This window comes from Neopsephotus bourkii, unplaced genomic scaffold, assembly GCF_033783945.1.
Source record: "Neopsephotus bourkii isolate Nb327-2 ecotype Australia unplaced genomic scaffold, CSIRO-AGI_Nbou_v1 NB_1477, whole genome shotgun sequence".
In the NCBI taxonomy this organism is placed as follows: Eukaryota; Metazoa; Chordata; class Aves; order Psittaciformes; family Psittacidae; genus Neopsephotus; species Neopsephotus bourkii.
Genome location: NW_026901953.1, coordinates 267,018 through 293,457, shown reverse-complemented (window position 1 = coordinate 293,457; position 26,440 = coordinate 267,018). Strand labels below are relative to the sequence as shown.

Sequence of the window (26,440 nt, the reverse complement as noted above, 5' to 3'; positions counted from 1 at the left end):
GTGCACTTCTCACATCTCTATCCCAGAAACAGCTGCTGAACCCTCATCTGTAAGAATCAAATGTGTGATGGCCCCAACTGCTTGTGCTTGAGGGCTTGTGACGGCCCTCTGCATTTTCATTTCCAAGCAAAACCATGCCGGAGGCTGCTCATGGTGTGCGAGTCAGAAGGAAATTGGGATGGTGTGGGAGAAACACAGTGTCTGAACGAGCCTTGCTGCTCCCACACCACTAATGGGCATCTGAACTTGAAGCATCTGCTGCCTCCTTCTGTCTTTGCTGGTTTTCCTCCTCCTAAAGCCCTGGCACACATAGCGCTGTCCTATACAAACTTTACAACTGCAATTGCTTTTGAAAGCTGCCTCCCACTACAGAATTCACCAACCTTGAGCCAAGCCATCCTACACGTGCAGGTTTTTCCATCCTTCACTCTCATGCTTTGCTAAAGATGCTTTAATACATATTTTGGCTAGCACGGGCAGTAACACAGGGGGCAGGGGAGAGAGAAACATCCCAAAACTGCAGCAACACCAGGCATTTATAGGGACATACATGTAGGAATTCTATGTAAGGCATACTAGGGACATATACTGCAGCTCCTCTCCAGCTGAAGTGTGACAAGAGGCATGTCCAAAGCTGGACCATCTCCTAGTGTCATGTCATTTATGTTGGGTTTCTGGCACTAAAATACCACCTGGCCAACATTTTTAGGAGCAAATGGCAATTCTGTCCCTCCCTGCCATGGCAGGACAGCCTCAAATCCCAACCCAGCCCTTGGGGCTTGCATCAGGTGAGGAGCCAACAGCTTCTTGCTGCTTCATCTCCTGTCCCACCAACTGGCACTCCAATTTGCAATTAAATCCCCAGGTTGTGCCTCATTTTATTGCAAACAAGCACACTGAAGGAAACAGCACAGGGATTTTTTGTTTGTTTGGTCAGGGAGTGGGGGGGGGGGGGGAAGCCCCTCAGATGCAGGGCACAGGTTGCAGCCCTGAAACTTTGCCTCAGTGAAGACAGTTCATAAGCCCTGATGGACATGGAGACCTTATTAATTCACCTTCAGAGAGGGGGAAAGAGCTTTTCAGAACATAAGTGCCAAGCTCTGGCTCCAGAACCAAACAATTAATAAAATAAAGGCTTCTTCCAGAACTATTTTGCTGGCTACAGCTTTTCTTCTACATCCTATAGCTATGCTGTGGAATCTCATCCATATTTCCAGTTTCCAGAATGTTCACTGTAACCCTCGCCGCAGCAGGCAATAAATTGCAAGAGACGGCTGTGGCTGCCAAAACGTTACTCCAAGTCCAGACGTTCCCGGTTTCCACGTACCACCGTCAGAGTCAAAGCAAAATATAAACACCCCAAACTAAACCCTGCGTGAGCTGGAAGAGGAGCAGAGCAGAGCCAGCTTAACCTGCTCCTCTTGGCAAGCAGAGGGCAGACTGACCGGGATCTCAGCTCTTTAGAATTCATCCGGCCTCTTCCAAAACAGGAGGAGGAATAAGGTTTCTATGTTCCACTCCTAATTTTAGGATGGCTTGATTATCCCCTGGGCATTAAGTGTGTGACAGAAATATCCCAGCATGCACTCCTGGCTACAGGATGCAGCAAGCTTTCCTGGAGGGATGTGTACTTGCTGGGGTGGCAACAGTGTGAAAACACCCTTTGTTTTGTATTTAAGAACTGATCAAGTTCAGTATCAAGTATTTCAATAGTGTGTAATAGTGGCTGTGCTACAGGATAAAGCAAAATGTTTTAACAGTAAGAGAGCACAGATACTGAGCTGTGGTATTACACAGGAGAATAAGGTAGTGGTGTGCAGCAAGATCTTAAGGCCAGGACATAAATTTAAAAAAGGATTTAGGCGATAGGACCATTAATTATTCACAGACATTACCAGTTTCACAAGCACCCCTTCCCATCAGCACTTACTTGAAGACTTTAATGTAGTCGGCGAGCTCGGGGATGGAAGTGATGTCACCCTGGAAAGAAAAGATTACCCCATTCACCCGCAAGCCAGAGTGGGGCCGGGGTGCTGGGTGTGCGAGAGAAGGGATGCTGCGCAGGGGAGGAAGCCAGGGGCAGCTTCACTGGACAACATCAGAGCTCAGGGGTCATGAAAAAGCTCCTGAGAAAGCCTCATCCACTTCACAGGAGAAGCAAGCAGAGAAAAACCCATGGCACAGAAGTGCTGTCTGCAAACCAGAGGACAAGGTTTTATTTTCCTTTGAGGAATTCCTGCTGCTGCTGGAGCCAATTCCCACCCGCGAGGTCACTGGCGGTCACACCAGCTCATGTTCGCGTAGGGGTTTTTCTCTTCCCTTAGTTATTTCCTTATGCTCCAAACAAAAGGAAAAGATGCTGCTCTGCACCTCCATGGAGGACTAGGGAAGGGTTTTCTGACAGTCTAGAGAAGTTTCCTGCTCCCAGCTTTTTAAATATTGAATTGATGTTATTTATATTTAAATATGTTATTTAAATGTTATTTATGTTATGTTTATGTTATATTTAAATATTGATTCTATGCATGAGAAAAATACACAGGGTGGCACTTGCAATTCCCACAAGCTCAAACTAAAGGGTTCTCAAAGGACAAAGAAATCAAAGACTGCTCCAACAGCTTCCAGTAGCAAGCCAGTTTACTTTCCATCTGCAGTGAGCAATGCTGTTTATAGATACCACAGGGAAAAAAATGCAGAATCTAAACAAACAATCCAGTAATTGCCCATTATCCGTATTCAATTACTCGAGTGCATCTGGAAATGGCTACTGCTAGCAACCCCTACGGAAAGGGATGGAGAATTCTGATGAATCATTGTCATCTTCCCTCCTCTCTGGCAGGGACTGTTCCTAAGCACTGTGCTTCAAATCTGGTTTTGCAAAGAAATTATAAAGGCTCTCTTGGCGATAAAATCTTGGCATTCTTTCTGTCGCACCAAAGGAGTGCTGCTGTGCCTGCGGCGACTGGTTAATATCCTAAACCTCTGCTGTTATTAATGCTAGTAAAGCAGGCTAAGTATGGATGTTAACTTCAAAAAGATCCTTCTTGAACACTTAAAGAAATTATATGAAGTGTAAGACTGGAAAATTTCAGGGATTTTAGGGTTTGAAAGGACTTAAAATGAAACTCAGAGATGACATAAATGCGCAAAATGCCTGGAAAAGCTGTCCTGGGCCAAGTCTGACTGGACTCAGTCCTTTATCTGCAGTTTAGTTCTTGGGCTTTACATTTTTAAAAGTGGAAAAACAGTGTCAAAAGAGTGTATTAGACAAAAAAGCCGAGAAATCCTCTGAAACAGTCATAGCCCCCTCCAGGCTCAAATCCAGCCCCATAAAAATAGGGCTTCATAAGCACAAGTTACTTCTGAAAATCACAGCAGCTGTTTTAGGTGCTGTAAAACTTTGCCATGAATTAGAAACAGTGGAAGAGAAACCTCAGCGTGAAGAATCCACTATTTTGGGAAGTCGGTAGTGAGAACAGAAACCAAATTAGTTTTAATTCATTTTTCCATTATTTTACTAAGGAAAGTGACTTAGTGCAAGGGGGTGTCAGTGAGACCCCAGCTCCTCCAAGATTTCTCCAACATCATTTGCTCTTATGGTCCCTACAGGAAAAAAGCAATACCATACTTGATTTTCGCAGCAGTGCAGAGCTGGGCGCACAGGACAGGTTGAGCTCTCCCTGCTAAATTAACTGTGAACACCCAAAAAATAGAAGGCAGTTTTACAGCTTAAATGAAGCCTTTGGTTCAGTACATGCATGTGATCAAAGAGGTTTTTATGCTGCCTTGGGCCCAGAGCAGAGCTCCAGTTTGGTGCTGGCCCCATGCTGGACACTGGCCCAGGGTCTCCTCCTACCAGAACTACCCCTGGATACTTAACAAAAGTACCATGTTAAGGAAAATATTATTGGGGTCTATGTTTTGTGTTGCTTCACTGGGCTGTAATAGCAGAAGTACAACAAAAAAAAAGGAGAGGAAGAAAATACAAAAGGAAGGATCCCTGGAAGGATTCCCAGCTTGGAATGATTGTTCCTGCTAGTGTGAGGTGACAGGACACACAAGCCATTTGCCACCAGGTCCTGCAACCCTTACCAGGATTGTTGACGTTTTGCCACCCTCCAAAGTAATTTCCAGATCCAGGAGTGCAGCATCCACCTCATCCACATCCTTGTCACTGTTGTTCAGGTGGTTTTCAGAGGACATAATAGACAGCTTATTGATGTGATACTGAAAGGCAAGGCACAGCATTTCATTGGGATGCTCCTGCGATCTGCTGGATGCTATGGGCTCATCACAACACAGCCATCATGCTTGGGAATCAGAGTGGAAAAATGGAGCTGTACCCTCTGCATAAACAGAGGCCAGCAAGTGCTGAGACTGAGTGCAATTGTGTCAGGAATGACCAGCTTGGCTGTTTCCAGTCCAAGGAGTTGGTACAAACCCTGAAGGACTGCTCTGGACTCTGCAGAGCAGAGCTACTCTTTTCACAGCATCACAGACTAGCTGAGGTTGGAAGGGGATCTGGAGGGGATCTGGTCCTACCCCCACCTACAACTACTGTCCAACACCATGTCCAGTTGGCTTCTGATTATCTCCAAGGATGGAGACAGTCTCAGCTCTCTCTATCTTTTCTCATCGGAGAGATGCTCCAGTACCTTTATAATCCTTGTGGCCCTTCACTGGACTCTCTCCAGTATGTCCACATCTGTCTTGCACTAAGCAGCCCAGAACTGGACCCAGAACTCTAAGTTTGGCTTCACCAGTGCTGAGGGGAAGGATCACCTCCCTTGACCTGCTATGAATGCTTTGTCCAATGCAGTCTGGGATACCATTCACCATCTTTGCCCCAAGGACACACTGCTGGCTGACACTCAACTTGGTGGCCACCAGCACCCACAGGTCCTTTCCTGCTAAGCTGCTTCCCAGCTGGATAGTCCAGAAAACATACTGGTGCCTGGGGTTGTTCCCCCCAGGGGCAGGACTCTGCACATCCCCTTGCTGAACTTCATGAGGTTCATTTTGGCCCATTTCTCCAGCCTGCCAAGGTCCCTCTGCGGAGCAGCCTGACCCTCTGGCCTATCAGCCACACCACCCAGTTTGGGAAGAAGCATTGCATCTGTTTTTTCCCCAGAAAACCAAAACACCCACAAAATCTTAAGGAAGGTCTATGCCCAGCCCACTCTGCACTGTTCACGGAGGTAATCTCAGTCTTTGTATTTGTTTTCACTCATTTTTTTACTGAGGGGCCCTAGGAGCAGAGAGCCCTGCTCTTGATGGAGCTATTTCTACATCCTACAGCAACGAGGCATGCCAGACCACACATAGTAAAGGGCCTGCCATCCATCTTACAGAAGTCAATAGCAGGTGTAGTATTTATGCCAAATCATGCTAAGTATTTTATAAAACAGATAAATAAATAGTTCTGGGAAACCCACAGATTATCACCAGCTGCTGGGGGGGGCAGCGTGCCAGAATGCACAGTTCAGTAACCTAGTGTACTTAGTGGGTTCTTTTAAGAAGGGCAGACCTTCAAGTTAAGATAGACAGAACACGTTTGGTTAAAAGAAGGCCAAATTCCTTTTCATGAGAAGTAAGCAGCAGCAAATATTTAAATTGCCTAATAAGCTCAAGTGAGGACCAGGAGACAGGAAATGATCTGACTTCTACAAGCATGAGAAGGCCAGGCTCCATCAAAGACAAGGTGAGGCTTAGAACACCAGTTACAGGAGGTTTCACTTATTGTGTTAATCAATATTCATTAATAGGGATATCTGCAAAGCTACAAAATCAAGTTTAACCAAAACTGCAAGTGTCCCAGGCTGTCTCCTACCTGCAGTGCAGCAAACATCATCATTTCTTCCTCTGTGCACTCAATCTCCTCCAGCAGAATAGCCCATTTGGACTGCTCGTACAGCTGGTTGATCCTGATCGCGTCGTACTACGGCACAGCACAAAACCACAGGCTGGTTGTAAAACACATTATCCTAGCTCAAGACAAACAACTTCATCTTTCATTTCAATGCAGTGCCTCAATCTAAGACTGAAAAGCCTCTACCACCAAAGCAGAGTGGCCTTCAGCACCTCTAGCAATACCTAAGCATTAGCAAACTGGTACTTGGGAGCATGCAAACTGGGCTTGCTGTCTGCACAATTAATTTTCAAAGTAGTGGAGGATTTACCAAAACAAAAGCACACTGGAGATACCGGCACCCTTTGCTCAAAGCCTTTGCCTGCAAGATGCGAGTAAAATAAATAGCTCTGTACCTTTGGATTCAGGTCAAAAAAGCTGTAGTACTTGAACCGGAGCAGCAAAGCCTCATTTTCTTTCACCTCCTGCTCCATAAGTGATCGGGACGAATCCAGCCATCTGTAAATTGTCAACATGGAGTAACACACACACGAAGAGCTCTGGTGAAGTCAGAGTGATGCTTTCAAGAACACAATTTAAAACTGCGTATTGAAAAAACCCAAAAAGAGAAAAGAGCAGAAAACCAAATCCTTAACTCACCCTTGGTTGGTTTTGGCTTTATCTAGCAACGCCTGTGGCTTGTACATTTTTGCTAAGGACTCTGGGGAGGTGACGGGCTGGCTCACGGCCAGGATGCCCGGGTTCCCCTCTGACAAGGCGCTGTCACCAAACCAGGCTGAAGTGGGTGACAGGGGACTGCCATCGTGAGCGTCGTATGTCGGCGTCATCGTTTTGCTATACAGTCCTGGGCTTGAATATATGTTTCCTACCAGTAAGAGGAATAAAAGCTGGGAGTTAGCTTAGGGCCAAGCCCTGCCTGCTCCCAACCAGTCCAACTCAGACACAAAACTGAAGCCAGTGGATGAAAAACCTTCCCTTTTTTATCAATTTTCTTTCTTTTTTTTTTCCCACAATGGGAAAACACTGTGCTGCTTGTTTTCCCATGAAAAGCTGTCCCTCTCTCCCAGCTCTTCTCCAAGAGAAAAACTGATGGAAAACTCATTCCAGCCCAAATCCATGGGAAAAGGCGCAGGTCTCCCACGCCAGGAATTCCTGCCCCCTGCAATTCTATGGCACCTGGGACACAGAGGGCCCCCAACTTACCGGTATTACCTGTTGCTTAAAGATTTTGGAAGTCAAAAGTTTTAGAGGAGCAGGAAAATAAACTAAGGGCGCAGCCAAAGAGACCAGAGGCAGAGCGCAAAAGTCCTCCACTGAGGTGGAGCTCACCTTTGACGGGGCCGATGTAAAGAATATCAGTGCCTATGGAGAGGGAAAGAAAGGAGGGAAGTGAGAAGGCGAGAGAAAGTCACCGGGAGAGTAGGGAAGGACAGAAGGCGAAAACAGCCATTTTCAGAAGAGAGCAGAAAGCACAGGTGAGGTTTAACCATCCAAATGGAGTGTCTGCAGCAGCACCAGTGGACTCGGCAGGCAAAGCAACCCAAGTGACTCCACATTATTCTATTCCTGATACAAGAAAAAGCTGGGCATGGAAACGCTGCATTTCATGGACAGAAAAGCTTGCTGAGATGGCCAAACAAATTTGGTATTAATATGCTGAGCAAGTGGTGCAATTTGGTGCCAAACTGATCCCGAAGCACATATTACTCCTGGCCTTTTAAAGCTTTACAGCTCGTACAGACTCAAAGCAGACAAAATACCCCCCTTTTAAAATTACACACTTGAAGAGAAGAAAGTGGACCAGCTAGGTATCTCATACCCCTGAATAGCTGAGAGCTAAATAGTCCCTATTCATCTCACTGATTTTTATGTTAAGAATATAAAACCTGGATTTTCAGTATTAGGGTGGTTCAATGACCGTATCCTACTGTCAGTAATTCCACTGCGTATGTATGCTGGGCAATGAGCTCAGCATCATTTGCTTGCTGGGCATAAATCTGAGCTTCAGTACCTAGAAGGACCAATAATAAACTGGTTTTCTGGGAAAGAGATGCGTCCTTTTTACATCAGAAGCCTACCTAGATGTGCAATTCGATGCACCCAAATTCTGCCTCTACAAGCACTATTAAGGGTTTTTAAGGTGGTGTGTGGCATGGTTGAGATGCCACAAGCACGGTTTTCTGTGCCATCTCCTACTTCTGCCCTGAACCTTGGGCCATCCTCCAGGTCCTCACTACAAACAATCCCTCCTTCCTAAGTGCACAAGGAATGACAGGAAGTTGAGCTACACATCTGGAAAAGTCTAAGACCAAAACAATAGGAAAACCTTTCCAAACTCTGATTTTTTGTGATGGGTATCTCAAGGAACAAAAAGAACAGGTTACATCAGCAGCATCACACCAATAACAGACAATGTCTTTGAAAGGAAACTTAACATAGAAACATGATCCTGAATTGTCTCACAGGATGGAAAATGTAAGTGAAAGCTGTCCATTGCATCAAACAAGAAAATCACCAGGAAGCTTTTAATGCTCCTGCTAGTTTTGCTGGCATCCCCGCCTGGATTAATGATGTGGGGGACCAGTAAGCACTGTGGGTACTTGCCATCAAGACAGACCCAGTAAACCAGGCATGAGCAAAAAAGCAGGAGCAATCAAGGGACGAAGGTATCTACCTTCAAGCTTCACACTTGTAAGGAAAAGGCCAAGGTGACTTGCCAGGTACTAATACCGGATACTTATACTTTGGGAGTTGGACTCAGTGATCCTTATGGTCCCTTCCAAGTTGAAATATTCTATGATTATTCTAAGATTATAAAAGCAGCAGAACCTTGCTCTCCCCATGGACACCAGAGCAGAGCAGTCCAACAAGAACCAGCAATAAACCACCACCACCACCCTAAATTGCATCCTGAAAGATGCTCTTGCCTCCTCTCCATCTGCCCTCGCAGCGTGCCTTCCACAACCTTCCTGTGGCTCAAGCAGACAGGGCTGAGCACAGACTGGATCAACAAAAGAAAAGCTCACTTCTTGCCCCAGATTGGGCAGATTTGCCCATAGACATCTTCCCACATTCCTCCAATCAAGTGTCTGCTCCAGAGCAGCAAACCTTCTCCTCGGATGTTCTCCTCATCACCTTCTCCAAACATCTGAAATATCTCAAAATAAGCTTCTCTTAAAAAATGTGCCCAAGGCAGACAATGTCATGGGAAGTTCCAGCTGAAATAGCTCTAAGTTTGGCTAACTTGTAAACAAGTGAATACAGGTATTCTAATGGAAAGTGTTGGGCAACATTTACTATGGGTTTATTGACAGCTTTGCTTGCAGTGATTTAAATGGTTTCATTACCAGATGGGAGGTGCTCAGTAACAAAACATGCCTGTTTACATCTACAGGCACTGAAACAGCAGATCTTGAAATAAAACTCATTTTACAGAAGCATTCAGCATGCAAATTAATGTTGGAACAATGCTAGAAACAATTTATTCAGATTAAAACCAAGCCTTTTAACTAATGGCACCTCAACATGGCAGGTAGCTGCAGTAATTAACCCTACAGCAAAAATAATTTCATTCACAAGGAAAGCAAAACTGTCAAGACAGTTCAAAGTGACTTGCTGAGAGACCAATAAAGAATTAAAATAAACCCTATCTTTTATGTGCATTTCCCCCCCAAAGCAGGCCAAGTATTTCCTATTAATCTAATGGAGATGCTCTCTGCCAACACTGACTTTTGGGATGACTAATTATGGACTTTTAAGATGCAAATGCCAAATGAAAATGAAAATTGGCTGGAGCCTTGCCTGATGCAGGGAAAACTCCCTGAGCCAGCAGTGGGAGAGGACTAGCCCAGCAGTATTTTTAAGTATCTGAGAGAAGAAAGAACAAGATCAGAGCAAAAGAAGGAGTATTTTTCCCTAGCCACAAACCTGTGCTGATGGCTTGCTCTGGAGCCTTGTGGCTCAGCAGCTCCAGGGCACCATCACTTTCACTTGTGCCTTTCTGCTTGCAAGCCCAGAGCCACCAGTGGCACTGACCACACTACATGACCTTCACTTTTACTTCAGTTAATTTAAGATAAATTAATACAATTTTACTGAATTCTAAGATATTTATTTTCTTTATTTTTTTTAATTATTGCTGCCCTGTTTCTCCATCATTGCTGCATTTAAAACCAAGATCTTTGCCAGCCAGACACATCTCGCCCGCCTGGCACTGTGCATCACTGTGGCTTTCTCTGCAAGTCCATTTGGGCTGAACTGCTCCCACTTGACTAATTTAATGGTTTTTGCTCCTGCCATTTGCCTTCAGACACCAGACCTCCAGCAGCTGCGGGGCAGAGCTGAAAAAACCCTCTGCTTGCAAACCTCCCTGCATCAGTTTGCTGAATGTGGCAAGAGATGTTACTCCATCAGCGAGGCTACTGTGTTAGCAATTCTCTTACCAATGCTGCTCTGGTTCTGTAAGCCAGACTGGCAAACTACCCCCCTAGCAATAAAAGTCGGGTGGGTTTTTTTTAGCATTACAATCTATAACTACACCCCTAACACAGAGGAACACTAATTAATAAAATACTAGGTTTGCTGGGCTATAAATCAGGAGTAGAACAGTGGTACTGCCTAAAACACACCTGGAATTTGACATTAGGAACGATTTTCCATTTAACTCCTTTCTTAACAGGGCAAGAAAATCTTTCAGTAACACAATCCGAGTTCTAAAGTGGTCACACTTGGTTTCTGTTTTACTTTATAAAGTCTGGCGTTGTTCTGCTCCCCTATATGCGTGACAGCTTCAGGCATGCATCTGTGCGACTGTGACCGAGTGCTGCAGCCCTGGATCGCTCGTGGAATTTATCTGGGGTCTGTTTCTTCCACAGACCTTAAGGAATTAGGCCAGACTGATACCGCTATGTCATCTCCCTCCCCCATTTTATCATCTTTTTGACTCTTGCTGGCCCCTTCCCTGCAAGCCCATCCTCACAAAGCAAGCCCCAGCTCACCAGACCCCGGCGTGATCAGCGGACCCTCCAGCTCAAAGGCGTCATCTTCACAGTGATCATCCAGCTTCTTCTTTTTTTTCTTTGATGGATCTCTGGGTTTCCTCAAAAGGGAGAGCTCTTCCGGATGCCTAATGTCTGGGAAGGAAATGGACCACTTTTACAAAGGGAAGATGGGAAAAAAGGTGCGGGGGGGGAGAAGAGTGATCTTTCCTTTAGGAACAACATCCAGTAATGTGCAGTATCTCAGCCGATTTTCCTGCTTTGCAATGGCTGAAAATCAAGTTGAGAACATTCTTCCCACAAGCCTGTTGGAAACAAGCACTGTCCTTGGCTAGAAAGTTAACACAGCATTTGAGTAAAATGCAGGATTTCCCAGGCACAGCCACTCAAATAGAAATACAAGCACTGCTAGACCCAGTGACAGAGCATAGCACCACTCACAACCATAAGCATAACCATAAATAAACACAAACACAAACATAATTCACCATGTATATCCCTATTTAAGCACCTAGGTAACAGGCCAGGTACTCTCACTTCTGTAAGAGCAATACAAGAATTAAGCTATTCATTTACTTATAAGACTGGAAATTTTAGAGCCTACAGTTAAGACACACACTTTTTAAAGAGATCTCAGAATCATAGAATAGTTAGGGTTGGAAAGGGCCTTAAGATCATCAAGTTCCAACCCCCCTGCCATGGGCAGGGACACCTCACATTAAACCATGTCACCCAAGGCTCTGTCCAACCTGGCCTTGAACACTCCCAGGGATGGAGCATTCACAACGTCCCTGGGCAACCCATTCCAGTGCCTCACCACCCTTACAGTAAAGAATTTCCTCCTTATATCCAATCTAAATGTCCCCTGTTTAAGTTTTAACCCAATACCCCTTGTCCTACCACTACAGTCCCTAATGAAGAGTCCATCCCCAGCATCCCTATAGGCCCCCTTCAGATACTGGAAGGCTGCTATGAGGTCTCCACGCAGCCTTCTCTTCTCCAGGCTGAACAGCCCCAACTTTCTCAGCCTGTCTTCATACGAGAGGTGCTCCAGTCCCCTGATCATCCTTGTGGCCCTCCTCTGGACTTGTTCCAACAGTTCCATGTCCTTTTTATGTTGAGGACACCAGAACTGCACACAGTACTCCAGGTGAGGTCTCACAAGAGCAGATCAGAGGGGCAGGATCACCTCCTTCGACCTGCTGGTCACGCTCCTTTTGATGCAGCCCAGGATACGGTTGGCTTTCTGGGCTGCAGGCACACACTGAAGCCGGCTCATGTTCATTTTCTCATCGACCAGCACCCCCAAGTCCTTCTCCACAGGGCTGCTCTGAATCTCTTCTCTTGGCCAAAGCGTTTCTTTTTCACAGCAAATCTCTCCCATTTCCCTGTCCAGAACCAGCCTGAATAATTTTAAAACCATGTAATTGAGGAGTGTCACGGTGTATTTGTGTTTTAAGCCATGGGACTATAGGAGGGTAATGAAAGTGAGGATTTTAAGGCCACTTCCCACTGTGGCAGTGCTTTGCGTTCCCTTCTCCTGCAGTCACTTCCAAACAGGAAGGAGTCTTCTGGAAAAGCAGAGCCCACTGTTCATCATACCACTGAAAGCACTGAGGGACTGGATGGGAGCCAGGAGCCCCTCACCAGCGCTGCAAACACTAAGAGGGAAGAAAAACCCTCCTCCATTTTACTCTAAACTGTCCTCAGTCAGTATGTGACAACTGACCTGGAAAAGCATTCACCTGGGAATGAAGCCATCCTGCTGCAATAATGAAAGGCTGCAGAAAGGTTGGAGAGCTCTGAAATTAGGGTTGGATTGGGAGCCATGCTTGAGCCTGGAAAGTAGTTTCAGAGCTCTCCTTTGCAGCTGGCTGTCCATGGTCAAGCCCCTGTGTTGTTTCTAGCTCGTTTATTGCATGTATCATCTGAAAATGCCCAAATGCACACAGGTGTGCAAAGCTTTGCCTTTGGGATGCCCTAAAGAAAGCAGCCCCTGCTCCCATCCCCACTGTATATCGAAGCCTGAAGCTGTAGCTGCAAGGGAGGCCAGGAGACAGAGGAAAGGGAGCTGGCTGCACTGCAGCCAGGCTCTATTTTCCCACCAAGAGGAACGCTGAACAAGACAATAAGTCATTATACTAATGAGCAGAAGTTACAGGGTTCCTATCTCACCACTGCACTGGCAGCAGTGGGAGTTTAATGCACACTCTCTGGGCCAGAGTTCTAATTAAAACTGGAATTTGTCCTCAGCACGTGACTCAAGCAGGACACATCCCTGCAGCAGATGGGTCTGCCTGCACCAGCATCTTCCTTACTGCAAATGAGCGTGGAAACGTCAGGCTGGAAGCAAGCTCTGCTCCCTCTTCGCCCCATCCAGGGACACACTGTGAGCCCATTAATCAGAATGGACACCACAACAGCCTCCCTGCAATGCTGTTTGAAATAATAACCTGTTATTTCAGGTCTGCTTTTCCCATTTCCTCTTCCCCTCCACCCCGATCCTATTCTAAATAACAGCGTGTGTGGCATCACAAACCCTGCCATGCCTGTCACATCTGGGGGATTTGATTTTAGATGACCTCCAGGGATGGATCCCACTAGTTCCAGCATTCCTGAATCCAGAGGTTGGGCACTTCTGGATTTAATCACTTCTGATACGATGGGTGTCCCATTCAAGCCATCATCTAGCACAGCTTTAATTTAAGCTTTATCTTTATTTACATTATTATATTTATTTATAAGATATTTTTGTACTTATTTTTATATGTATGATTTAATTTCAGCTTTAACACTGATTTATTATTCCTACATACACGTTATCATGCTAAACTCCGTCCCTGCACCCACTAACCAACCATTAGTTTCAATGCACAATTTTTTGACCATTTCTAGCAATAAATACCTAGAGTATGAATCCAGAGAGCTATTCGCATTCCCATTTACCCCAGCCAGCTTACCTCATGGAGGAAAGATCTGCTGGGACAACCAGAGTCACGCGCAAGGGACAGCCTAAAATAAGGAGTTCCCCTGGTATTTTGCTAGCAAGGTTTAAACTCTGATGTTTATTTATGGTGCATTAGCAACTGATGCAGCTTCTCAGCTGAAACCATTCAGAGAGGCCAAGAGAAGGGCTCTGGGCCAAGCTTGGCTCCTGGAAGCAATCTGTTGGAGACGGCCCAAAGCTTGACCATCTGATATCAAAGTGATTTTTTATAGTCCCTCAGTTGTTCATGATGCTATTGTTGGATTACAAAGGATACAGGCAAGTTTTATGCAGCTGCTTTGAAACAGCGCATGGCCATAGGGTATAGCAAAGGCAGAGGCATTCTTGTGATGCCAGAGCATCCCTGCTCCCAGTTTCCCCTTGATAAATTCCCCTTGTAGATTTCTCCCAAGCAGCAGCGTGCTGGATGTACCATCATCTCTGAGACTTTACAAACCCACTGAAGCCAACTGAGGGCTGCAGGGGAAATCAAAACCAAAGCCTGCTGTGCTAAAAAGCAGCAAGCAGAACAGCAGCAAGAGCACGATGTTTATATTTCCTACCGCAGAATTAGAAGTGAGAAGCATCTTTTCACATTTCAATCTTTCAGTAAAATGCTGGCAAAAAACATGTTTGCTGCTGCTCATGATTAATAAGCGTACAAAGGGTCTTACAGCATGTTTTGAATAGAGCCGTGCTTGGCAAACGTGGTGTTTAGTTACTGTAGCTAAAGCAGAGCCTATCCCAGGGTGGAAGGGCTTGCAGATGGTAGGGCTCCAGTTAACTGGAAACCGGGACAAGGAACTGCTCCCAAGCCCAAGCCCATTTCCTGACTGTAAGAGCAAGAGTAAGATCCTTAGAGTATTCAAGTGACACACAAAAACCATGAAGTCCTTTATACAGGTTTGTGTTTTTCATTAAGTCCCAGGGCACCTGGATGAGCCCATCTGGAGTTGTTCACCAGGAGTAAAATATCTCCCTAGCGTTTGACTTCAGCCCAAATCCCCACTTGAAATCCTGTTAATTGTTTCATCCATATTTTCAGCTGAAGCCAGGCTGCTCCCAACAACGTCACTTAGAAGGAAAAAGGGTCACTGAAAAGTGAGTGGACCAGCAAAAGTGACCTTCTGAACAAGACTAATGCATTGACCCTTCAATTGATGCGTTGGTCGGGGCTGTGTTTGCTTAAAAGAGATTCCTTGTCTGTACATATGAGACAGGTGGCACTGGCAACATCTACTAGAATTTACAGTAAATGATCCTTTTACCATATCATTTCCATTTAGTGTGTGTGTGAAAACCCATGTACCCAGCTTCCTACCAAGCATCCCAGTGATGCTGGTGGCAGCCACTAGCAGAGACCATCTGCAACAATATGCGGATGCTCTGTATGGAGAGGAGAGCACAGACCAAAAACTGGTCCCAAACCATCTTTCAGCTGTATTCAAGCAAGAACTGTTTGTATTTTGACATCTCCAGTCCACGCTGAACCAGCTGCAGCTGTGCCTGAGCCATAACTGCTGCAGCTCCATGTCCTAGCAGAAGAGTTTTGTCAAATTTAGGGGATTTGTTGCCTGGAGATGTGGTATATGCCCAATCCCTGGAAATATTCAAGGTCAGGTTGGATGGGGCTTTGAGCAACCTGATCTAGTGAAAGACGTCCCTGCTCACTGCAGCAGTGGTTGCACTAGGTGACCTTTAAACATCCCTTCCAACCCAAACCGTTCTGCGACTATGATTCTATCAAGTGAGGGCAATGTCCTTTGGCGAGAGGAGCACACATACATGCATTTCATGGGAGGCATTTAAAAAATGTGACTGGCAAGGCAGCTTTCAACCTCCAAAAGAAAAGTTTTCAGCTGTTGGATGAAGCCATTTTACTCCCTGACATCATCTTCTGTCCCATTTGCCAGCATGGAGCCTACTTGTGCCTGTGCTGCCTCCCACTGAAAGCAAATCCTTGGCCTTTTTTACTTGTGTAACCACAGCTCACCCAGACCAGCTGTGCCCATTTATCTCCCACCCAGAGACAAATAGCAGGGCTGGGATGAAATCCACCTTCTTCACAGGACATCAAACTGCCTGCACCCAGAAAACCAGCTCGAAAAACCCAATCTGCCTTACAGGGTGTAAAATTCACAATTTATGCTCTTCTGCACTAAATCCACCAAGTTAATCTTGCAGCTGCTGCATCTTTAACCATCAAGGTGTACTGTCATGGGAAAGCAGTTGTGGTCAGAGACTGGACTAAAATCCACATGTCACAGTATGGAAGAAGGGATGATTTTGCTGCTTTGTCCTGTCCAAGATGGGGGGTCCCCAGATGCTGCCAAGCAACATGCCGAAGGGTCCACGGACACACAGTGATTTCAGTGCTCTGAGGGATGGTCTCTCCCACAAGAAATCAGATTTGTGGTTTTCTTGCATCACCTACATACACAACACAGTGTCACTGACTGCCTGAGTACATATCGACTCCCCCAGAAGTATGAAGACAGGCTAAGAAAGTTGGGGCTGTTCAGGCTGGAGAAGACTGCGTGGAGACCTCATAGCAGCCTTCCATCCCTATAGGGATGTTGGGGACAGACTCTTCATTAGGGACTGTAGTGATAGGACAAGGGGTAATGGGTTAAAACTTAAATGGGGGAAGTTTGGATATAAGGAAGAAGTTCTTTACTGTTAGGGTGGTGAGGCAATAGAATGGGTTGCCCAGGGAAGCTGTGAATGCTCCATCCCTGGCGATGTTCAAGGCCAGGCTGGACAGAGCCTTGGGTGACATGGTTTAATGTTAGGTGTTCCTGCCCATGGCAGGGGGGTTGGAACTTAATGATCTTAAGGCCCTTTCCAACCCTAACTATTCTACGATTCTATGTTTTTTCCCACATGATTTCTGGTTCCCTTAAAAGGCCAGAAGCTGGTTTGCCTCGTTAGCTCCTGAATTATACAAACTCCATAATTTTACTTGTAGCACCGACAGGATTTAGGGGAAATCCTCTCTTTAATGTTGATCCAGCTACCCTCCATCAAGAAATGTGTTTTGAAGTGGGATATCTCTGCATTGGATCACCATGGACTCAAAGCAATGACTCATACAAATTACAGCCTTTGCGCATCACCATGACGATTCTTAGAAAAATGAGACCTCAAACCCCATTTCAGACTTAAAAAGTGAAAAAAAAAAAAAAGAAAAAAAAGGTATTTTTGTTCGGACTGAGTGAATTCTGTGGCTCGTGTCTCATGGTTTAAGTTCACAGAATTAAGTTTCTGACTTATCTTCAACATAAATACACTCAAGATAAAGTTCTGCAAAACAGACCAGAAGCAAAAAAAAAAGCCGAAAGACTTTATGTAACTTCTGAAGTGCCTGGAGAGAAGACTATGGTTGTGCTGGTCACTGGCAGTATCTGATTAAGGGTGGAGCAGGTCCTCACCCCTTAGCACAGTTACTGGGTTTGTACACCTGCCTACATTCAGAACATTTTGTTATGGGTTCTTCAGCTGCCTAGGTGCTTAAAACACTTATCTGGGTAAAAGCCAAGTTCTCCACTTGATGCCTGGGGCGATGCAGCTATGTCAGGACATCCCACAAAGCCTCCTGAGATGCCCATTAAGTGCCATGGCTGCAGACCAAACTGGAGCTGACCCTGGGAGGGGCTTTCCCAAATTCAGTGTGGAAAAACCCAAGCACCTGTTGACGTGTTGACTTGCCACCAGAGCAACCATCTGCAAAACCACCTGAGAAACAAGGTCAGGGGGTGTGCAGTGGTGGACTGCTGCTTGTAAACACCGTCTGAGTGAGTGGTACCCAGAGCCGAAATCAGGCACCCTCAGCCAGAAGGGACGCAGGAGGAGGAAGAGGAGGCAGGCAGTGGTGATGGAGCCAAGCACTACTGCAAGGCTAATAAAAAAGGCCATTGGAGAGACAGAGTCAACAAATGTTGAATATCTGGATGGTTTTTTCCACAAGCAGGACAAGATCCCCAGACTCGTTATCTGGATGCCTCTCAGAGGACAGACAGCACTTCCAGCCTTGCCCCTGAAGTGTCCGAACTTCAGCTGAAGTCAACTAAATTAAGCACCACAAAACAAGAGAAAAAACTCCACTTACACCCCTGCATCAGACCATAAAGAGCAATCAGAATAATCTTAAGGAAGGCGGTGGCACTGGATTTGTCAGCATCTCCTAATGTCTTCAGGATGAAAGGCTATTTAAAGGGTCTCTGTCAACAGCACAGTAAGGATGAAAAAATTCACTGACTCATGCAGTGACATACAACCTGATGCTACTCAACAGGCAGCACACAGACCGGCCTGGGGAGGGGGGAGAAATGGGAATATCTTCTTCCATTTTAGACACTTTGCAATGAAATCTTGTTATTTCCCTTACACCAGTTTCTGGTGCTCATCTGGATCCTACGCAGCAACTGCAGCTGAATACAGGCAAGCAATAAGAGGAAAACAGTGAAATGAAGAAGTTGGCAGCAGTACACTTGGGCCTCGCAATTTAAAAAGCTGAGTACATTGCAATTTGGCCGACACTCCAAATGGTAAGATTTCCTTCCACACCCATCCCCTAGACATATTTAGAAATAGCTGCACTTCTGCCAAACCTCTCTGCTCATGGTAGCAAAACACAGCAAACCCTTCCCTGGATTTTCACTGGGTCTGTCTCCACGCCAGGATGCAAACGCCATCTCCAAGCATCTTTGTGATGCTACTGAGCATCCGGAGACTGTATCATGAGATGCTGTTGTCACCCCACAAATACACCCTCCCGGAGATGCTCACATACACCTACCAGGACTCTCTTTCAGCTCTATTATTTTAGGGAAACTACTACTTTATTTACCAGTGAGGGTGTGAAGGAAGACAAAATGTTCTGAAGAAGTTCACAATGGTCCAGACTCTCAGAAAGCAACCGTGCCTGGGCTGTGGCTCCATGTGCTCATGGGCATGGGCAAAGCCCTGGGAACTCTGAGCATCTCAGACTACCAAAGGGATCCAGCTTTGGGGAAAAAAAAAAGAAAAAAAAGAGTGGCTTTTAATAGAAGTTTTTTTGGCAACTGAGGGCGTGGAAATACTACAAATACTTCAGAAGTCAGAGGACGTTCTGTACTGGAGCGGAGACGGTTTGTAAAGAAAAAAATAGGTAGGGTCATACACAGCATCCAGACTGTTGGACGGTGTCATCTTGCTCGGGCTGGGCTTGCATCATGCCCTCCCAAATGCTACCTCTGTCACCTTGTCTCAGGTTGCATCCAGTGGCTGGAGGGTTAAGCAAGGAAGATTGGCTTTTGCCTTCCTATCAGTCACATCGTCCTGGGGCAGAAGAGTTGAGGGGAAGTAGCCCATTGCCCCAGTGGGACTCTCCACATCCCATCCCTCATCCCCCAGCCTCACAAGCTCTCCGGGATGGGACCACCCTTACCCTATGCAAAAATGGTCCCAACAGGGAGCTGGGGACTGGAGTGAGATGGGATGCGGGCATGGAAACTTCTGCTGCTCAGTACAGGATGCTCTCCAGACTTCATTTTCCAACTCAGGTATTAACTCACAGGAGGCTGTGAGGATTATGAGGCAGGAGCTGGGTGTGATGCCCTCCCATGGGTGTGATGCCCTCCCAGGCCTCGGGGGAAAAAACCAAAATGACCTGAAGGGAATGTCTCCATCTTGCACAGCCTCAGGGTGGGTAAGGGAGGGAGTAGTCATGAATTCTGGAGCGCTTCCTCGCAGAGCTGCCTCCTCCCAGCTCTGGCACCACATCCTCCTTCTGGTGCTCCCAGCTCCAACCAGCATCAACTGGAATGATCCCTTCTCCTCTGCTCAGGCTGGAGGGCAGCACAGGTCCCAAATCTTCACAGCCAGAAGAGGAGGAGAAGGATGCAAGCTTTCACGCCATCACAGTATGTCCCCTTGCCCTGCGGCTCTGCAACACACGCTGTTTCCCCATGAGAAGCAACATCACTGGGGCAGGAAACGCCGAGGCATGGGAAAAAACCTTCACACTTGCATCTCGCTGTTTGCTTTTCCTCTCTCACGTGCCCACACAGAAGCAGCAGATCCTGCCTGGAGTCCCTCACTGCTCCCAGCACACACAGAACAAAATACAGGCAGCAGCAGGAGAAAGGGGGATGCTGTCAGGAAGCAGCTTAAGGGCATGAGCAGATGCAAGGCGTCCGCTGTCCTGGACTCAAATGAAGCCATTGTGGAAGAAAAGAGGATTCTTCTGTTCATTGTTAAGTAGGAAGATGGGTTAGAAGGAGTCTGCAATGGAGTCTTCCCAAATCCTGCTTTCCAATGAGGATATTTCTACCCACACCAATGAAATGGAACTTATGAATCTGATAGGCTGTCCACTAGAGGAAGGGGGCATGCAGGACCCCACAGGCAGCCCCCATGCCAACCTCCATGCCCTGCTGCCAGACAGGCAGGCAGCACAAATCCATGCTGCTTCAGGAAAAAAAAGAGAAAGTGGAGTTTTACTTTCTCTTTCTCTGGTCTTTTAATTGCAGATCAAAGCTGGCCCTTCAGGCCGGAGCCGCCTGCCAGCAGCTGCTCCTGGGCAGGCTTCCAGGCCACCCTTCGGGTGAGGGCTGCCCATCCCATCCACCGCCCTGCTCCTCTTCTCCTGCCCGCTCCTACCACAGGCAGAGTCAATCTGTGCCGTTAACCCTCCCGACCGGTTGCTGTGGGAATTGAGGGGCTGCAATCCAGCGACTGGGAATGAGATTGTGTTTTCTTCCGGCTTCGCACGACCTCCAAGAAAGCGAGGGATGTGCGTGCGGCACCAGCATCTTCCCACACCACCTCCGGGCTGGCCCCCAGGAGCTGCAGCCCGGGCAGCAGTGAGAGCTGCCCTTTGCAGTAACTCCAGTCCGCACAAGAACAGAGCCTCTGCTTTAAAAGGCAACCACACACCGCAGTGCTGTCAGCTCTAGGTACAGTTTAAAAGGAATATAAGAAAAGGCACAACCCTAAATAATTCACCCAAGTATGCTCCTGCTTGTGCGTAGAGGATTTTGTAAATGCAACCAGCTAGAGTGCTGGCAACATGAGGAATTACTTAAATTACTCATTAATCATGCCATATGCTAAAATTACTGAAGTGTGTAATTAAATGCTTGGAGGGCACAGACAGCAAACAATTATAGCCAAAATATAAGCAACTCACAAGCAGTTTGTCAGCTGGACATTGGTCCAGGCCACACTGGACCCTAAATTTAGACATCAATGGATTTGCAGAGACAAGAGCTATGCTGTTCGAGCAAGGACTGCTTCTTTCCCCTTCTACTTCAAAATATCTACTCATTTTTCCTCTTAGCATGAGTACATATTACAGTATAGAGTATGAGTGCTCTCTGCAGTCATCCTGTGCAGAGACGCTGTGGAGGGCAAGAAAAGATAATGGAGAAAAATGGCACAGAATAAACACTAACCTGGGGAGAAAAAAAGAGGGAAACAGGTTGGGAAAGTGTTACAGCACAGACTGCAAGACCCCAAGAGAGGGCTGTGTTGAGAAGAAAAACAAGAGCTCCCCAAGCCGGGCTGACTCCACTACCCTACAGCCGCTCTAATTCTTGTCAAGCTGCAGCAGGCACCACGGTGCAGGCAGATATCCCCAACACCTTCTAGGAATGAAATGCCCTGTGCAAATTCAGCCTGACAACCCTGGGATGATTCTGCATGGTAGAAAGCAGCAGCCCCTCTTGCCTGGCAAGCGCGTGACCTCCTGGCTGAGATTAGCCTCACTCTTGTCAGTGCTCAGCTCTAGGACACCGTGCTTGAGGATGTGTCTGACCCACAGTACAGGGCCAAGGTCACACATGGAGGAAGAAAGGACAGGCGCTACATGACTGGGATTTGCATGGAGCACTTCAGTGTTTGCCCCAAGGAGATCCTGGATCAAATACATACATATATGTATACATATATATATGTGCATATATGTGATCCAAGACCATATATATGTGTATATATGAACCAAAACTCTTTGGGTCAAACACCAAACCTGGTATATGTCTCATATGTCTTCCCACTGTGAAGCTCTTCCCTGGACCACAGAGACATTTGGACACCTACTTATATATATTAAACATAATATACACCTGTATATTATATATTAAATATATATGTTAAAATAGATTAGATATTCTGTACAAATAGTGGTATTTGGACACCTATATAATGATATAGGACACCTGTATGTTACATAGGTGTCCAAATACCTCTGAAGTGCAGGGAAGAGTATTCTAGCCTCTCCAATTCCAGCACTGCTGACTCCCTCCATCCCGATCCCCTCTTCCCTCCGGCCTTTAAGCCAACGTGGCCATCTTCCCCACAGCTCTACTGAACATCTGGCTCCCAGTGAAAACAAAGACTAAGGCTAAACAAGATTTAATCGCTGTATTTGGCCACGTAGATTCTGTCTGTCCTCAAATGGCTCAGGCTGGCAAAAGTCGCTAAAATAAGAGTGAAGTTTGCAGGAAAAATCCCTCTTTCCCCCAAATGGGGAACATTTTCTCCAGTACATCAGATGCCATGGAAAGAAAGTCAGCATCACCCTCGGCAGATGTCATCCCCGGTCTGCTGTAGAAAATTCCTACCACAGCAGGACTCAGCGGCTTTTTCCCCTTCCACATCTTTAAATATTAGCATTATTCTGTTCATAAAGAAACTGAGAGCCCGGGCATCAAATAAATAGGCCCATGTAAGGTTCTGACTGCTTGGCAGCATCAGTAAAAGATCTTGTTATGTGATTAACTGTATCAGAACTTCCTGACATGAGTCACTGCTAGGAAGATGCATCAGCACCAGGCAGACGCCTGTGACTTCTCTGTCTGGCATGACATTAAAAATGGCAATGGGAGACATAGGGGAAGCAAAATCTACTGGGAAATAATGCTGGCTAAGCCTTTTCTATTTTAAGGAGAAATTGCCCAATATTTATATTACCTCCCCCCCCAGCAGAACAAAACAGGAAAGAAATAGCAAAGATTTGTAATCAGCTATATATACTGACCTAACCACATATGTGCCCGAGGCCATGCCATAACACCGCGCATACGGCTGAGCTCTTCCCGCCTCACAAAACAACTGGGTCAGCCAAGAGTAACCCTAGCTGCTTTTTGAGAGCAGAAATAGATTTACTACAGCCGAGGTCAGGTTGCAGGCTCCTTGCGGAGGGGAGCAAGCAGGAAGGACACCAGTACAGAGCCTACACTGAGTGCTTATTTCAGTTCCCTGGAGTGCAGTTGCTATCTGCTGGGTTTTTGGGGGGAGAGAAAGAAGCACCATCTTTTGGGATGACAAATTCTGGGATGAGAAGGTGGGTACAAAGTGATGCGCAAGAGCTGCAGCTGACGACAAGCCTTGTGTACCTGGTAGGAAATAATCCACTCTTTCATCTGCAGCTTCTCAACATGGGAAAGAAGCTTGAAGAAGAGTTGGGGAGGAGCGACGGGGACTTGGTGCCTTCCTTCCACCAGACAGTTTTACAGTGAAGCATCATCACTTAATCTAATGCGATATTCCACTGGAAGAGAACCCACGGAGCTGGCAGGTTTCCTATTTCAGGGTTTGTTTTTCATCTAGCACATAAATTTGCAGGAAAAAAAATTATGACCCAACACCAGCAGCTTTACAGAAAGCAGGGCTGCTACCACCTCACCTAAGAGAAAACCAAGAACAGCCTCACTACAAAACAGAAATCAGCACAGAAAAACTGTTTCTTCTTTCATTTACGGTACAATTGGTCTCATTGTTTAAGTATTTCCACTTGAAAGGTTAGATCTGCAAGGGGAAAAGAGTGGATACTGGAGCTGCTTGATGCCCAAGTGATTGCTGGCTGTTTAAAGCAACGAATTACCAGTGAACGGTAAATTTATGAGCACATGCACCAAAGGACAGGCAGGAGCCAACCAAATGACAACGTCCCCACCAGTGGCTCTCGGCATTTGCTACTTACTGAACGTTTTGCAGATGTCAGAAACCGCCTTGAAGACCCTATCTGAGAAGTTGACTTTCACCTTGACATACTTCATGTTGGGTAGCTGCAGGCGAAGCAGCTTGTGCTGAGGTGTGAACTGAAGCTTGGCATCAGCCTGTATCCCATATTTGTCCAACGTCCAGTGCGTTTTAAGGAGCCAAGTTTTCTTCTTTTCCCACCACAGCGCGTGATCCGACCAGTCTTTCTTGACATCTAGAACAAAGAAGCCATTTCACCAGTTAAAAACAGGACCAGAATTAGCCTTCAAAAGACAAAAGCAAAAGTTTAAATGCATTTAACTGTGAAGTGACTATTGATCCAAAAGTGCTGACAGCCCTTTTCAGATACAAATAATTGCTTCTACTCAATAGCATCTAAAAGCCAGCTCAGAGATAAAAGTAGGAAAGAACTCAAGAAGAATAAGGATGCAACACAATGTGTCCACAGATCACTCAGCCCAACATCAGACTGGAGCATGAATCTGGGGGGCCATGAACGACCCGATACCTTCCTCATCCCCATCATGTAGAACACATGCGCTACCCAAACGTGAGTTCAGCCCCCTCGGCACACATGAAAAGCAGAACTAGAAGGAGGCTTGCAAGAAGAATTAAACAGAAACACCGTGTCTTCTCCAGGTTTTTCAGTTTCTATAAACAAAACTGGAAAATTCCCAGATGAAACTAAAATTTACTTCTCAAAGGAACATGAGTGCAAAATCCAACAGCCATGTCTCCTTCCAGCAGGGACATAACCATGGGGTCTTTGAAGATCATGTCCAAGTTGGGATGCATTTGGGGAACCAAAGCATGGTGATAACTCCAAGAAAGAGCAACTGTGTATTATTTTCCCTAACATCTGGAGTATTTGACACCCGCCCTGTTCTCACCAAAGCCCCTGCCACTCCTGCAGAGCATTTCCCAGTCCGACCACCATCAACCATGGTGGGGCAATGTCCCCCACCACACAGAGGAAAGGGAAGGAGAGGTGGGGGAATGATCCAGACACTGCAGCTGCATTTTGCAAAGCTCTGCTTAGCCTAAACCCTCCATCTCCGAAGATACTGACATGGGGCAGTTTCAAAGGACAAACCAAATGTTGTCACGGGATGTCATTTGGGCAAGCACACGAGAACCTCAAGAGGTTGCAGGACAAGTTACACGGGCAGTGGATGGTGTCCCTGCCCATGGCAGTGGGGTTGGATCTAGATGATCTTGAAGGTCCCTTCCAACCCAAACCATTCTATGATTCTATGATACCATGAATGACAGAATTATCAGTAAGTTTTGAGCTTACGGACTTTGTATGAGGATTATTCTAATTTTCATAATAAAATAGAAGCTTGAATGTAAAACAGTTCCCAGGTTAAAGCACTGGTTATACAGTAATTCAGTTTTTAGCTCCAGATTCTCCTGTGATCCTAGATTCCCAATATGAAACATCACTGTTCCCCAAATTAAAGCTGCCAGATAACATTCATTGTAACTGCTCCTTTCTCCATTCTCTGGCAGTGATGTTCATGCATCTCAGGGCACTGGCCCGAAAGCAAGGGGCAAAGCCAGCAGAGTCTAGGGACAAAGCCCCAACAGAACCACCACCCAACAGGCTGAAGGTACTGAGGAACACACTCCAGGACCAACATCGTGAATATTATTCCCCATAAGCCACTTCTGAAATTAAAATTGAGATATGAACAGTGTGACTTTTTTCTGTCTGCATCTGGAAACAGGATCTGGAGCTCAGTGTTACTGAGAAAACCCAGCAGAAGCTGGTCTAATAGCAGAATCATGCATCCAGAAAGTAGAAATGTTCAGCTAGACTTTTCAACAGCTTTGTACTATCAAATTAAACAAAACCAAATATAGAAAAGCATGCAAACTTGCACAAGCCTTGGCTATGCTTAAAAAAATCTGAAAAATCATTACAATGGACTCTGTAATGAAGTCCAACTTATGCCCTACTAACAGCTGAACGAATTGGCACTGAAATGTACAAACTGGCACTCTGGGGGGAGGAAAAATAAAGGCGTTTTGAATAACTAACATTTATGCCTAACAGAAGGGGGTTTGAATGCACGCTGCAGATTAACCTTTCAGGCTAAGGCACAAATGCACACAGCATCGTCTTCTGGCCTGAGAGCAATTAACACTTTGAATTAACAATATGATGCTGGCTATAGCCAGAAAGGTAAAGGTCTGTGGCTGCCCCATGGCATAGTTTATATATATATATATATATATATATGAAACTATATATATTTTATATTATTTTATATAATATATATAACATATGTCCATATATATGTTATCTATTTTATATTTTATATATATAAAAATATATATATTTATAAGAGAGCTTAGCAAATGTTTAGAAGCCGACTTGTGAGATTGAGTTTCACACGTTGACAAGAAACCTTTGGTGCTTTGCAAAGCAGTGGTGTGACCCAGGGCTTGGAACAACCCTTGCATGCCGGGGAATGCCAACCGCCTGGTTAAATCTGATCAAAGGTTTATAAATCTTCACCAGGGTCCCAATGCACGAGTTACTGATTTGCTGGGGCTGCAGCATTACGACAAGGCTTATTATTTTGGCTCAGTCTTTTC

The 26,440-nt window shown here is 45.9% G+C and overlaps 1 protein-coding gene across 4 annotated transcripts in view; it reads right to left on the bottom strand.

The window, feature by feature from the left end:
- The window catches only part of FERMT2 (FERM domain containing kindlin 2), a 52,427-nt gene that overhangs the window by 8,467 nt on the left and 17,520 nt on the right, over window positions 1-26,440 (bottom strand). For 2 of the 4 annotated variants that reach the window (XM_061369150.1, XM_061369151.1), the window contains exons 2-9: window positions 23,817-24,050; window positions 10,867-11,001; window positions 7,199-7,231; window positions 6,509-6,734; window positions 6,265-6,367; window positions 5,831-5,938; window positions 4,093-4,227; window positions 1,931-1,980 (exon numbers count right to left, since the gene is read on the bottom strand). In XM_061369150.1, coding sequence (XP_061225134.1) covers window positions 1,931-1,980; window positions 4,093-4,227; window positions 5,831-5,938; window positions 6,265-6,367; window positions 6,509-6,734; window positions 7,199-7,231; window positions 10,867-11,001; window positions 23,817-24,050 — 1,024 coding nt within the window. The remainder of the gene's footprint in view (window positions 1-1,930; window positions 1,981-4,092; window positions 4,228-5,830; window positions 5,939-6,264; window positions 6,368-6,508; window positions 6,735-7,198; window positions 7,232-10,866; window positions 11,002-23,816; window positions 24,051-26,440) is intronic. The other 2 variants (XM_061369152.1, XM_061369153.1) reach the window with 1 other exon arrangement.